This window comes from Miniopterus schreibersii (assembly GCF_964146895.1).
Source record: "Miniopterus schreibersii genome assembly, chromosome: 12".
Taxonomy (NCBI): domain Eukaryota; kingdom Metazoa; phylum Chordata; class Mammalia; order Chiroptera; family Miniopteridae; genus Miniopterus; species Miniopterus schreibersii.
In genome coordinates this window covers 62424466-62437718 of record NC_138112.1, presented here as the reverse complement: position 1 = coordinate 62437718, position 13253 = coordinate 62424466, and the positions used below count along the sequence as shown (strand labels likewise).

Sequence of the window (13253 nt, the reverse complement as noted above, 5' to 3'; positions counted from 1 at the left end):
CCTCTAGCACAGAAGGGCCTCAAGTGCTCCCCATTCTGGTGAGCCCCAGCTAGAAACACATAGGGCTGGGCCAGGAGATCTGCACCTCAGCCCCTGGCAGCACCCCAGCCCCTGGAGTCAAAGTCTGTCCTGAGACACAAGGGAGAGAGGGAAACAAGTGCTGAGGGAGAAGAGGAGGACATGAGGGTGGTATGGATAGGGAGGGGACACACTGAGCACAGAGAGAGCTCAGGGCAGGCAGCAAGACACAGAGTGCAGAGAGACGTGAGAGAAGGCAGAAAATAACACAGAAATAAAGACGTTAGGAATGGACAGAGAGAGAGAGAGAATTGATCTTTCTGTGGCCTGGGCCCTGAAGACTTGGCTGGCTTCCTCTCATGCCCCCTCCCCCTCCCTCTCGCCTGCTCCATTGGGCTTCCCTGGCTCCTCTCTGTTCCTGGAACGTGCCAAGCGCCTTCCTGATGCGGGGCCTTGTACATGCTGTTCTCTGCCTGTGAGGCGCTCCCCTCCCCTCCCCTCCCCTCCTCTGCGCCCCACGCAGTCACTGGCCTGGTTAACTCTTACTCACCCTCTGCATCTCAGTTCAGCTGCCTCTCCTGGGAGCCTTCCCCAGTCCCTGGTGGAGAGCCCGTTCTCAGACAAGGCTGCTACATCATTTGCAGGGCCAAATGCAACATGAAAATGCAGGATGCTGTGCTCAAAAACTATTATGAGTGTCAGGAAAGTAGCAGCTGAGTATTTAACTCAGCATGGAGCCCAGGTCACAAGTGGTGGCACAGGTCACGTGCCCGTGAAGTCAGCCCTCAGGACTCCTCGTACTGGTCCCTCATTACCAATTTCTTTGTGTGATTATTTACTTAAAGTTTGTCTATTCCCACGAGTCTAGGAACTCCCAAGAGCAGGGCCGGTGTGGATTTTATACACAACTCCCGGCGCAGTGTTCAGGAAATATTCTAGATTGAATGAACGGAAAGGGGTGGAGAAGACAGAGTGGGACAGGCAGGGAAGAATGGAAAGATGGGTGAGACAGAGAGGGACAAAAGAGAGATGGAGCAGGCAAGTGAATGGGGACCACCAAGGAGGCGGTGAGGGAGCGAGCAGAAGGAGCCTGGGGAGGGGGACAGTGGTACTCACAGCTGGTCGAAGGGCTGTCGGTGCCATCCAGTTCTGCCCTGGGGAAGCTGTGCCCAGAACGGGCCGAGAGCAGCGCTGACTCGATGGCCCTCTCGTGGGCAGTGAGCACAATGGTGGGGGCCCGGCCCCCGGCCCCGGGGCCCGACAGGGACTGCTGCATGAAGGCCAGCTTGTCCTTGGTCCTCCGTTTCATGTCATCCCATCTGTGCTTAATGTCCTTGACGGAGCGGGGGACCTGGCTCACAGAGGTGATTTTCCGAGCTATGCCTTCCCAAATCTTGTCCCTGTCGGCATGGGACAGCCGCATGGTCTCCCTCCCAAAGAGAACAGCTTCGTGGTGGGTCACCTCGGTGACCAGAATGTCCAGCTCCTCCTTGGAGAACTTGGGCTTCCGCTTACGATCGGCCAGGGGTGCCACATTCCTTGGGTTGAATATCCCACAAAGCACAATTGGGTAAATGACCGTCAACGTGGGTGGTCCTCCTCCTTCCTAATGCCGGCCCCCAGCTGGGGAGCCAGGAGGCACCTGGGCGCCCTCACCAGCTCACCACCACTACACCCTCCTCCTACTCCTGAGGCAGGAAGCCACGCAGCGGCGCACACGAGTGGGGGCACTGGGCTGAGCCCGCCGCCGGTTCCAGGCCCTGCCTTACCTCTGACTAGCTGTGCGGGCCAGGGCAGTTCACTCAGCTGCTCCCAGCCCACTGTCCCCACCCGGAAAGGGAATAACAACCACGTCAACCTAGGGGGATCTTCCTAAGGGGGGAGGCACAGGGATGTAAAAGAGCTTTAAAGTCCTGAACAGGAACAAAGGATGCCTACTGGGTGAGGATTCCTCCATGGCCCCTATAAATGTCTTGGAGGAAGAATAATTAAACAGGGAGACTATTCACAGTGGCCTTCCATGGCATATGGCCTTGCTGGTGATGCCCAGAATTAGGGTATAGTCACAGAGAACTTATTCTGTCCCGTGGCTCTCTTCTCCATCCCCTGCTTCCAAGTCCCCACCACGTCCCCACCTCTGGCTGTGTGGAGGCTGCCCTCCAACTGGAGTGCTGGCTGGCAGCTGCTCCTTTTGGGTGTAGGCTGCTGTGGCTCTCTAGCAGCTCATGGGTACAACATGAGGAGCTCATGAGTGCCCACCAGATGACGAGTTCCATTTTGATGGAAACCAGGAGTGACCTCGACTTTCATCTACATTGAGCAACCAGGGGCCCTGGGCAAGGGGACAGTGTGGCCCTTCGCCCTTCTGGCCTGGCACCTGCTCTGGCTCTGGAACTCAGTCTCCACAGTGTGGTTCTGTCTACCCTTTAACTAGTGCCCAAAGACCCACCCAAGACAGGAACTCAGGATATGGAGGGAGACCTGGGACCTGATTCACTTCTCTGACTGCTGCCAAAACTTCAACAAGAGGCGAAGAGCACAAAGACCCTTCACCTCTCACTAGGAGAGGAAGGCCGAGGCCTGGGCCTTGTACTCGGACAGACCTGGGACTAGAGGCTGAGTCTCCTCTGCAAACCTGTGTCTGTAAAACAAGGGTGGTGATCCTAGTGCCACCTCCTAGGGCCACCAAAAGGACTGAATACAGGGGTGTCTCAATCTCACCACTGTTGGTATTTGGGGCTGACAAATTCTTTGTTAGTCAGGAAGGGGTTCCCTGGGCAGTATAGGAGGTTAATCGGCATCCTTGGCTTCTGCCCAAGAGAACTCAGTAGCACCTACCCCTAGAATTGTGACAGCCAAACATGCGTGAAGGGACTGCCAAATACCCCAGGCGGCCAAACAACCCCTGGGCGTAGACCACTGATTTCATGAATGTAGAGTACCTAGCACAGGGCTGTCATAGAGGCAGTGCTCGTTATGTGGGTGCCCATTCTCTTTCCGGCCCACTACTTATCTGAAGAAACTGACTGCCTCCATTAGATTCTCTGAAGACCTTAGGCTGTGACAGTACAAGTGACAGTCTGCAAATGAGAAGGAGCTGTACAGATGGCAGCTGCACACTAAGAGGGGAGGAGTGTTCCCAGGATGAGCTGGCTCTCCACTCCAACCACCGCTAGAGGGGCATCTCCACGGCAGTGGGACACATACCCAGCCCCACCCACTCCTGGAGCCTTCAGTGAGATGAGGGCCCTACAGCTGTGACTACCTTGGTGTCATCTTAGATCAGAATGAAGCCTGGAGCAGGAATGGGACAGATCCCATGCAGGCAAGATAGTGGTAGCAGAACCCGCCCCATACAAGGCTCAGGAAGCTTCTATGCACAAGCAGAAAGAACACTAGCCCAGAAGTCCAGGTTCAGCCACTGACCACATGGCCTTGCCTTGCTCTGGGCCTCAGTTTACTCCTGAGGCATTAAGATTGGTACAGGGTAGTGGTTCTCAACACTAGCGGCGCATTAAAATTACTATAGGGAGCTTTAAAAAACACCAATGCCCTGGGCTCACTCCCAGCCCAAGTAAATCAGACTCTCTGGGATGATGGATAATTGCCTGCTTAGCTTAGACGAGGAACCCCCTTCTTTGGAATTGTGGTAAAGCCTTATTCCCCAGCTGGAAGGTCAAAGATGGGTAGAAAAGTGGAACTTCTGGAATCAGCTCTACAGGCCAAAGTTTCTGAAAGTGACTGCAGGAAGGCCTGACACCAGACAGCTCTCAGACCCACACTCCTTCGCCTGCCGAAGCCAGACTACAGCAATAGGAACAGGAGCACAGGCCAGGGGCCTGAGCGTGCAGCCACCTGATGGCCCACCGGCCATGTTGCCCCCACTTCTGTGTCTCTGCTCACAGTGCCTTCAAACAAGATCCTGGCCCCTTTGAAGGCTCAGTTCAAAGGCCCCTCCTCTTTCATCTGGGCCCTTGCAGCACATGGTCTGGGCCTCCACTCAACAACTGTTTCAGAAAAAGCAATTTCAGTGTTGGAAGACGTGAGTCCTGGGAGGGCTGGAAGGGCAGGGCGCCCCGTATGGGCTCTGACTCCCAGTAGGTGCTCAGCAACAGGTGGTAAATTGCATGTGCTGAGCTGACCTGCACCCAGAGCTCTGGAAGGAGAAGGCATTTAGGAGTGTGGATCACCTTCCTGGAGCCACTTTCAGGGTATGGCTGAGGCTCTCAGGTGGGGAGCACAGGGAGGCAGTGAAACCACAAAGGGGACAGGAGACAATGTCACAGCCTCCCCACTTCAAACCGATTTCTCCTCATTTGCTTAGAAAGTCTCATAGTTTAAATACAGCAAACTTCCTCTTAGGAAGTCCCTAACTGCCCTCCCTCCAAGCACAGTCTCTCAGGCTCCAGTCTCCACGAGTCACAGAACTGCACAGATGCCATCCAAGGCCTCCGTTCCCTCCTAACCCAGATCCAAACCCCCGTCAACACTCCCCAAGTCCCAGAAAGAGGCCACCAAAAAGGCAACAAGGCAAGTTAGACCTCCCACACCCACCCACAGAGCCCACCTGCGGGGCCCTGGCACACAGCACAGACCAGCAGCCTAGAACGGAAAGGGGAACCTTCAGATTTCCAAGCTCAGCTTAGCTGCCTCTGGGCAACCCTGGCCAGTCTCCTGCTCTCCCTGGCTGGCCATGAAGGATCCTTCTGGCACAAACTTCTGTCCCAAACACTGGACTGCAGTAAGGCCACTCTTGGGAATACTCATGCCTGGGCTACAAGTACCATCAAAAATTGAGCTAGACTGTGCGGGAATCCTCCTCCTCCATGGGGCCATTTAAACAACTGCTGTGGCTGCCCTGGGGTAAGTCTGGCACCACTCCAGCAGGATCTGCCCTGTGAGAGGTGGCACAGTCCTCGGTGGAGGGACAGTCCACTGCCCGTGTGGGAATGCTGCCGGGAGCCAGGGGCCTGGGTACTCCAGACATGCTGAGAAGTGTGCAGTCTCTACGGGTCCCTGTAACCCGCCGCTCTGGCCACAGGCCTCCTCCAGAGCTCCCTGATGGAAGACTGGGGGAGCTAGAGGGCTGCCTAGAGCTAGACACCTCTTAAACCCTGCGAACAGCAGTCCCGGGGCTTCAGGGGCCTCCACCACTGGAGACCCCACAGGCCCAGCATGCTCCCTTGGCCTCTGTCCAGAGCTTAGGCAAGGCTCCCGGGAAATCAGCAGAGAGCAGGACTCACCTCATCCAGTTGGCTTTAGTCTCGTCTGACCCGTCTATGGACTTGTAGCGGTTGTTCTTGTCCACAATCTGGAAGACAAAAAGAGAGTCTAGAATGGGCCATTCTGGAGGGGGTTCTCATCTTCTTGGGCTCCTCCCCAAACGAGGGCCCCGGGCCTGGCCTCATCTGCTACCACACAGAAACTTCCTGCTACAATGCCCTCACGGCTGCAGGGCTCGACCCCGAGCTTGGGCCAGCAACAGTAAAATTCAGCTCTCTCTCTCTCTCCCCCCGCACCCCATCCCTTCCACACTGGGGAGGCAGGACCAGGACCAGCGTGTACTTAGAAGATGCAGATGTTGTGAGGTGGTGAGCTCCTTGTTACTAGGAGAATTTAAGCAGTAGCTGGATGACCCTCTGTCCAGGAGGCTGAAGGAAGGATTTCTCCACTCAGTGCAAATCTGTCCTAAATGACCTCTAAAAGTCTGTCTAAAACTAAGATGGTATGTGGACAGATCCTCAGCAAATAATATGAAAAAAGCATGAGTTTTGGCCCCCTGGGTCAAACATGGTCCACATACACCAGAATGCTCTTTCTGACCATGGTAATAATTAATAAAGGAATCAATAATAAAACATCAACAGCTGACATTCATGGAGCAATTTCACGGTGACAAGTACTCTGTCTCATGAATTCTCACAACTCTATGAAGTAGCTACTATTATCCCCATTTTACAGATTAGGAAACTGAGGTTCAGGGTTGTTGGATAACTTGCCTGAGACCACAAAGGAAATGCATGGGGAAGCTGGAGTTCAAACTCGGTTCTCTGCCAGTATAGCCCATGCTCTCAAGCACTCTGCCGAATGAGGGACGCTACCCACAAGCTCCCCCGAGTGACCTTGCCAGAATCAACCAGAAATGTCCTGGAATCCCCTATGAGCTCCCATCATTTCCCCTGGTTCGAGCAAATTTGCTATGTGAACATGCATTTAATAGGAAGGAATATTCTACTTTGCCACAGAATGTCTGCCACAATCGAGGATTCACTGTTGGCCTCCCCTAAATGACATAACTGGATGCTGCAGAGACTGGATGTTCAAAAACCTGATTTGCTTGCAAATTTCCAGGAATCCATCAAATTCATAAAACATTCTGTTTTTCAGCCCTACACCTCGTCTTAGAGCAGAGTGCTTACAAAAATGATTTATGAGGCCATCCACCATTGACAAAGTGCTTTCACATATCACATCTCAGATGCTCCCAGAACCCCAGGAGGGAGACAGCATCACCTCTGTTCTCCAGCAACTTCCCAATCTGGCAAACAGGAGAGCAGAGAGATAAAGAGGCTGGCCTGAATGCGAACTTGAACTCTGGCATCTGCTACACCCAGAAACAGAGTGAAGAACACTTAAGCTGGAAGGAGGCCTCTGAGATGATTCAGGCCTGGGTTCCTAACTAGTGTCCATGGACAGGCTTTGGCAAGGGAAGGGGGTCCCTTCAAATGTGCAGAGCATTTTATGAATACTGATATATAAGTAAACTTCCTAGGTGACTCAAAAACCATGATCTAACCCTTCCTTTCCCCGTTTAACTGATAATGGAATTAGTACTTTCTTTTATCATTCTAAAACTATCTTTTATCAAATTTCAACAAAGCCCTGGAGACCTGGTAAATGAGGCATGTTTACCTGCAATCCCAAATTCTACACCCAGGTTTCACATTCTGTAATTTCGCTCACAACCCCCGACTTTCCTGAAACCCATGTGAAGCTAACTGAAGATAATAAAGCTACTGTGATCTGCTCAGCACCTGCTACTGACTAGGCGTGCAACAGGCATTAATGTTCACAACTCTCTTTGTTCTGTTAGATTGTGCAACCTCACTTTATGGATTTGAAAATTAGAGCTCATCTGGGCCGGGCGTGGCTCAGCAGTTGAGCATCGACCTAGGATCCAGGAAATTGGGGTTCGATTCCCAGTTGGGGCACACACGCCCTGGTTGCGGGCTCGGTCCCCAGTCGGGGGCATGCAGGAGGCAGCCGATCAATGGCTCTCTCATCATTGATGTTTCTATCTATCTATCTATCTATCTATCTATCTATCTATCTATCTATCTATCTATCATCTATCTATCTATCTATCATCTATCTATCTATCATCTATCTATCTATCTATCATCTATCATCTATCATCATCTATCTCCCTCTTCCTTCCTCTCTCTGAAATCAATAAAGATATGTTTTTTAAAAAAAAAGAAAGAAAAGAAAATTAGAGCTCAGAGAGAACAGGTGACTTGCTCAGACACATTTCCCAAAAGTGGCTGGAATGTCTGAGTCCAGAGCCCTGTGACCAACTCAGATAGCGTTTCCCTTCCCAGGTCCCGGTGCTCTGCTTGTAAAAGGCACCCTGCCTACGAACCAGCCTCAGGACAAACCACCCCCTAAGCCGAACACACTTGGCTTCACTCTTCATAATGAATCTGGCTGCTGGTGGAGCAGGTGAAATGAGCCCTGGGGCAAGAACGAAACCTGTCTCTTAGTCATGCCTTTACATGCAGGGTCCTGGGGCAAGGGTAGGGGAGAGAGCCAGGAGATTCTGCCCATTCTGCAAATTCAAATGGGCTTGTGGCTGGAGAGAAATTAAATAGAAATAAATTTTCAATATCATGCTCTAGATTTGAAGGGTCTTCCAGATTAACACTGCCGAGTGAAGCAGTTGACAGGCTGGTGTGAAAAGTACTCCACAGATTTTTTAGTAAACGACCTGCACATCCATTATGGGCAGCTCTTCATTTGCCTCCCTCAGTGAAATGAGCAAAAGATAGGAAAAAAGCAGAGAAATAAACCAAACCTCTACAAAGCCACTTCACACCCACCAGGATGACTAGAATAAAAAAAGTCAGATAACCACAAATTTCAGCAAGGATGTGGAGACATCAGAGCCCTCATATATTATTGGTGGGAATGTAAAATGGTCCAGCTACTCTGGAAAATAGTCTGGCAGTTCCTCAAAAGATTAAACACAGAGTTACTGTATGACCCAGCAATTCTGCTCCTAGGTATGTATCTACCCAAGAGAAATGAAAACATATGCCCACAAAGAAACTTGTACACAAGTGTTTATAGCAGCATTATTCATTATAGTCAAAAGGTGAAAACAACCCAACTGTCCATCAACAGATGAATGAATAAGCAACATGTGGTATGTCCATGCAATGGAATATTATTCAGCCATAAAAAATGATACATGCTACAACACTGATGAACCTTGAAAACATTCAACAAAGTGACAGAAGCCAATCACAAAAGATACATACTGTATGATCTCATTCATATGAAATGTCCAGCACAGAAAGTAGATTAGTAGTTGCCTAGGGCTAGGAGAAAGCAGGGAGAAGAGGTGGGGTGACAGCTAAAAGACAGCATTTCTTCTTGAGGTGATGAAAATGTTCTAAAATTAGTGGTGATGGTTGCACATATCTGTGAATATACTAAAGACCATTGAATTACACACTCTGGATAGGTGAATTGTATGGTATGTGACTTATATCTTGATAAACCTGTTAAAAAAATAAAATCTGCCAAATATTCATCAGCAGCAATCAGATAAGAAAAAGGAAGCAGTCTCATACCATCAGCTTGAAAAGTATTCTCTAGAGAAACAGGAGGTTCCCACATTAGTGGGGAAGATCAGGTTCACTGAGATATTCATATCTGGGGCTGGAGATTGGAAGCTTGAGCTTTGGTTTGAAGTCCTGGCCCCATGATTAGTTGGGTAGCCCTGGACAAGTAACCTGGACCTTAAAGCCCCAGTTTCTCAATCTGTAAAAGGGGGATAATAATATCTAACTCAGTATGGTTGTGAGGATGCAGAGTTAAGACACACAAATCTTTTAGTGCCCAATAAATGGCAGCTATTGTGTTGTAGTCATCACGCAACAACCCTACCTAGCATTTGCTGAAGACCCACCGGGGTTTAGGGGTGCTAAATTAGGCTCAGGAGTGTAGATCAGACAAGACCTTTTCTGGAGGAATTTCCAAACACCAGAACACCCCAAATTCCCTATTATTAAAGTAAGGAAGTTTATTAGAAATTAGTGTTTCTCAACCTAGGGTTTTTAGATATAGTCTCAAGATCCGAAGATTCTAAGAATTGTTAATTCAATGTTTTCATTTAAAAAAATCAGCATAAGGGAATAACCATGGGATTTCCATCCACACAAAAGTACTGTGCTATGACTGAGTGGGCACCTGTGGTAGACTGAACTCTTGGCCCCAGTTCTCGCCCCTCCCTGTCACTCTTGGCCTGATGACTCTGCAGTAGACTGTCTTACAGGTGGACTGTAATACTTCTTTGCTCCTTGAACTTGGATTTAGCAAGGTGATTTGTTTGTCCAATGGGATGTTAACACACATGATGTAAGCAAAGCCTTGAAATGTGCTTGTGAGGATGGGCTTGCCCTCTGGGACCTTTGCCTTGGCCAGGAGAAGTGCCTTCCCAGGGAGCCGCTACCCCTTCAGTCTGGGTCCAGAACAAGCACACGTGGAGCACACCTGGCTCCACAGGGAGGAGCCACACTCCCTGGACTGAAGCTGGAGGCCGAGCAGCCCAGCCACGCCCAGCTAAATCAGGAGAACCACAGTCAACCAGCACACACATGGGCAAGAATAATTGTTATTCTACACTGGGCTCAGCAAACTATGGCCTGCAGGCTAAATCCAGCCCGCCACCTGTTTTTGTATGGCCCACCAGCTACGAATAGTTTGTACATTTCCAGTGGCTAAAAATAAATCAAAAGAAGACTATTTTGCAGTGTAAAAATTATTTGGAATTCCAATTTCAGTATCCATCAATAAATTTTTGCTAGACCCCGCCACACCTATGGCTGCACTCTACCATGGCAGAATTGTGTAGTTGTGACAATGCACTGTATGGGCCCCAAAGCCTAAAGTATTTACTGTCTGGCCCTTGACAGAAAAAGTTGGCTGACCCCTGTTCTATGCCACTGAATTTGGAGGTAGCTTGTTACACAGTAACAGCTGACTGTACAACTAGTTTTTACTGCTTAACATTAGCCTGGGAAGAAAGACCACATGCAAACTTAAGATGCACACGATGCATTTGGGCAAAGAAAAGACCAAGAAACATCATGGCAGGTGCACTAACAAATGATTTCCCAGTGTTTCAAATAGAGACGAACAAAGAAAATGAAGATGTCACATGGCACACATGAGCACAGGCATGCCAAAGGCCAAAGAATCTGTCTCAGTCGTCACTGCCACATCCATCTTGTAAACAGCAACTTAGTTCCAGGAAAACATCATCCAACACGTTAGATTGACTTTGTAAATTTGAATTCTATTGGTTTGTGTAGTTCTTGTTCATTTTATATTTGTAAATCTGTCTTGGTTTTATAGTTGTTTAAACGCTATAAGAAATGTTTTTATCTAGGTTTAGGTTTATTCCTTTTTAAATAACATTAGAATACAATTAACATAATGTTGGGACCCCCGCAAACATTAAAAGTCACCTGAGCCCAGCCGGGTGTGGCTCAGCGGTTGAGCATCGACCTAGGATCCTAGAGATCGGGGTTCGATTCCCGGTCGGGGCACATGCAGGGTTATAGGCTCCATCCCCAGGCTGGGGACGGGCAGGAGGCAGCCGATCAATGACTCTCTCACCATTGATGTTTCTCTCTCTCTCTCTTCCTCTCCCTTCCTCTCTCTGAAATCAATAAAGATATATTTAAAAAAAAAAAAAAGTCACTTGAGCACAACACAAGTGAGCAACAGCGCTACTGTAGAAATGTTCAGGAGACAAGAAGGCCAAGTTAGGAGCCGGTTTGGGTGGGAATTGCTGACAGTTCAGAATAGCTCTTCATCCTTTACTTTGGTTCCAAAAGAAAGATTTTGAGAATCACAACTCAGTTCTAGCCAGGACTGGTTTGCTAGCATATTACATTTTCAGGGGAATCTTTGGTTTTGTTTGTGATCCCCAAACTAAACTACCAGCATTTATAAAATAGTTATACAAGCCGAGCTTATTAAATGTTTCTGGGGTTAAGAGGACTCTTAGGATCAAGGTACATATTTTTATTCCTGGAAAGAGCTGACATTGAATCAAGAGTATCTTAAGATCCATAACTTCTTAGAACAGGGGGAAAGTAACTTTTTTCTAGCATCTCCTTCCACTTTCCCTTCTAAGTACACTCTATTTCTGCTATACCCATACCCTATTCCTATCCCCAACGTCAGCATTACAGTGTGCCCCTGGGCCTTTGTACATGCTGTGCCCACTGCTTGCGATTCGTGTTCCCTCAATTCCTGACTCCGTAGGCCACTCATTTCAACTCATCCCTCAAAATCTAGTTCAGGCCTAGAAGCAAGGAAATCCCAGTAACAATGTGTATGCCTATCACTGGAGATCCTGGTTTCTAAACACCATTCCCCACTAACATGAAGCAGGGCCCCTCAGAGATGGCTAGAACACCTTTCTGCACCAGAAAGGGAGGAAGTGCTAAGATAAGAACAAGAAGCCAGTGTGAACAAGCTCCCGCTGGACAGTTCTGGCGCAATTTAAACACCAAAAAGAATAATGATAGTAAGAGACTAGGACACATTGAAGAGAAACAGGATCCATGAGTCCACACTGATACTCAAAAGAAATTTTAAGTGGGGGATGGGGTGGGGGAGAATTTAAGCACTTTTTTTAAAACAGAAGAATGTCAAGCAATAAATGTAGAAGGAATAGTTAAAAATCATTTTAAACCATGAATAATAATCGATACAAGCAAGAATCATTAATCACTGCTAAAGCCATTCAGTGAAAGACAAGCAAACTGGCATCATGTGCCTCCTGATATCTACAGTGACAAAGACACAATGCCATTCGTGCCAAAAATCTATAATTGGAATTGATCATGAGGAAACAATCAGGCAATCGAAACTGTAGAACATTCTGCAAACAACTGGCCTCAACTCTTCCAAAGTGTCGATATCACAAAAGAGAAAACACAGTGCTGGGGTAACTGTTCTAGAATAAAGGAGACTAATGAGACATGAAAACTAAATGCAATGTGTGACGCTTGAGGGCATCCTGGGTAAGGGGGGAAACTGGGAAATATGAATATGGATTGCAGTTGAGACAATATTGCATCCATGGTTAAATTTCCCAAGTGTAGTAATTATATTGTGGCTATACGGGGCACGGGGCGCAAACTACTGCCTGCAGGTCAAATCCAGGCCCCATCTGTTTTTATACAGCCTGTGAGCTAAGCATTTTTTTTTTTTAATAAATGAAAAAAATTTTTTTCATATAATTTCATTGATATGATTTTCAGATTTGTATAAAATTCAAACTTTTAATTGTTCCTAAATAAAGTTTTATTGGGACATTCATTCATGTACTGTCTATGGCTGCTTTCACCCTATAACAGTAGAGTTGAGTAGTGGTGACAGAAATTGTATAGCCCATAAGGCCTGAGCATCTCAAACAGTTTGGAAGAAAATGAACAAAAAAGAATGTGTCTGTGTGCATGTGCCTACAGGTATATATATATATATACAGAGAGAGAGAGAGAGAAAGCATTTGTTATAAAATGACAGCAATAGGTGAATCTAGATACAGGGTGTGTGGGTAATTCATTCTACTATTATAACTCTTCTACAGGGTTGGAAAATTTCAAAATAAAGAGTTCATAGACATTAACCAACAACCATGAAAAGCACTTGCTCAGGCTGGTGCATACATACATGCACAACCTGTCTCAAATGTCCTTTGTTTCCTGGACAAGCCTTTCTCTTTCCCTCCTCGGAGCTCCCCACACTTGGTAAAACCTGCCCATTGGCGCTGACATCTAGTGGCCTCGAGAAAGTCTGTCTATACTTCCAACTATCCCCGTTACTTAGAGGCTTTCGGACTATGTTCGGGAGGGCCTGCCATGAACTTCTGCACATCCAGTTTCAGGTTTTAAAATAAATCCCCATTTTACAATAGAAGCTGAAATGGAAAA

At 48.0% G+C, this 13253-nt stretch overlaps 1 protein-coding gene across 9 annotated transcripts in view; it reads right to left on the bottom strand.

The window, feature by feature from the left end:
- The window catches only part of PRDM11 (PR/SET domain 11), a 75630-nt gene that overhangs the window by 24041 nt on the left and 38336 nt on the right, over positions 1 to 13253 (bottom strand). For 7 of the 9 annotated variants that reach the window (XM_081153162.1, XM_081153165.1, XM_081153163.1 and 4 more), the window contains one exon: positions 5262 to 5329. In XM_081153162.1, coding sequence (XP_081009288.1) covers positions 5262 to 5329 — 68 coding nt within the window. Of the gene's footprint in view, positions 1 to 1134; positions 1557 to 5261; positions 5330 to 13253 lie in introns of all 9 variants that reach the window. The other 2 variants (XM_081153169.1, XM_081153168.1) reach the window with 1 other exon arrangement.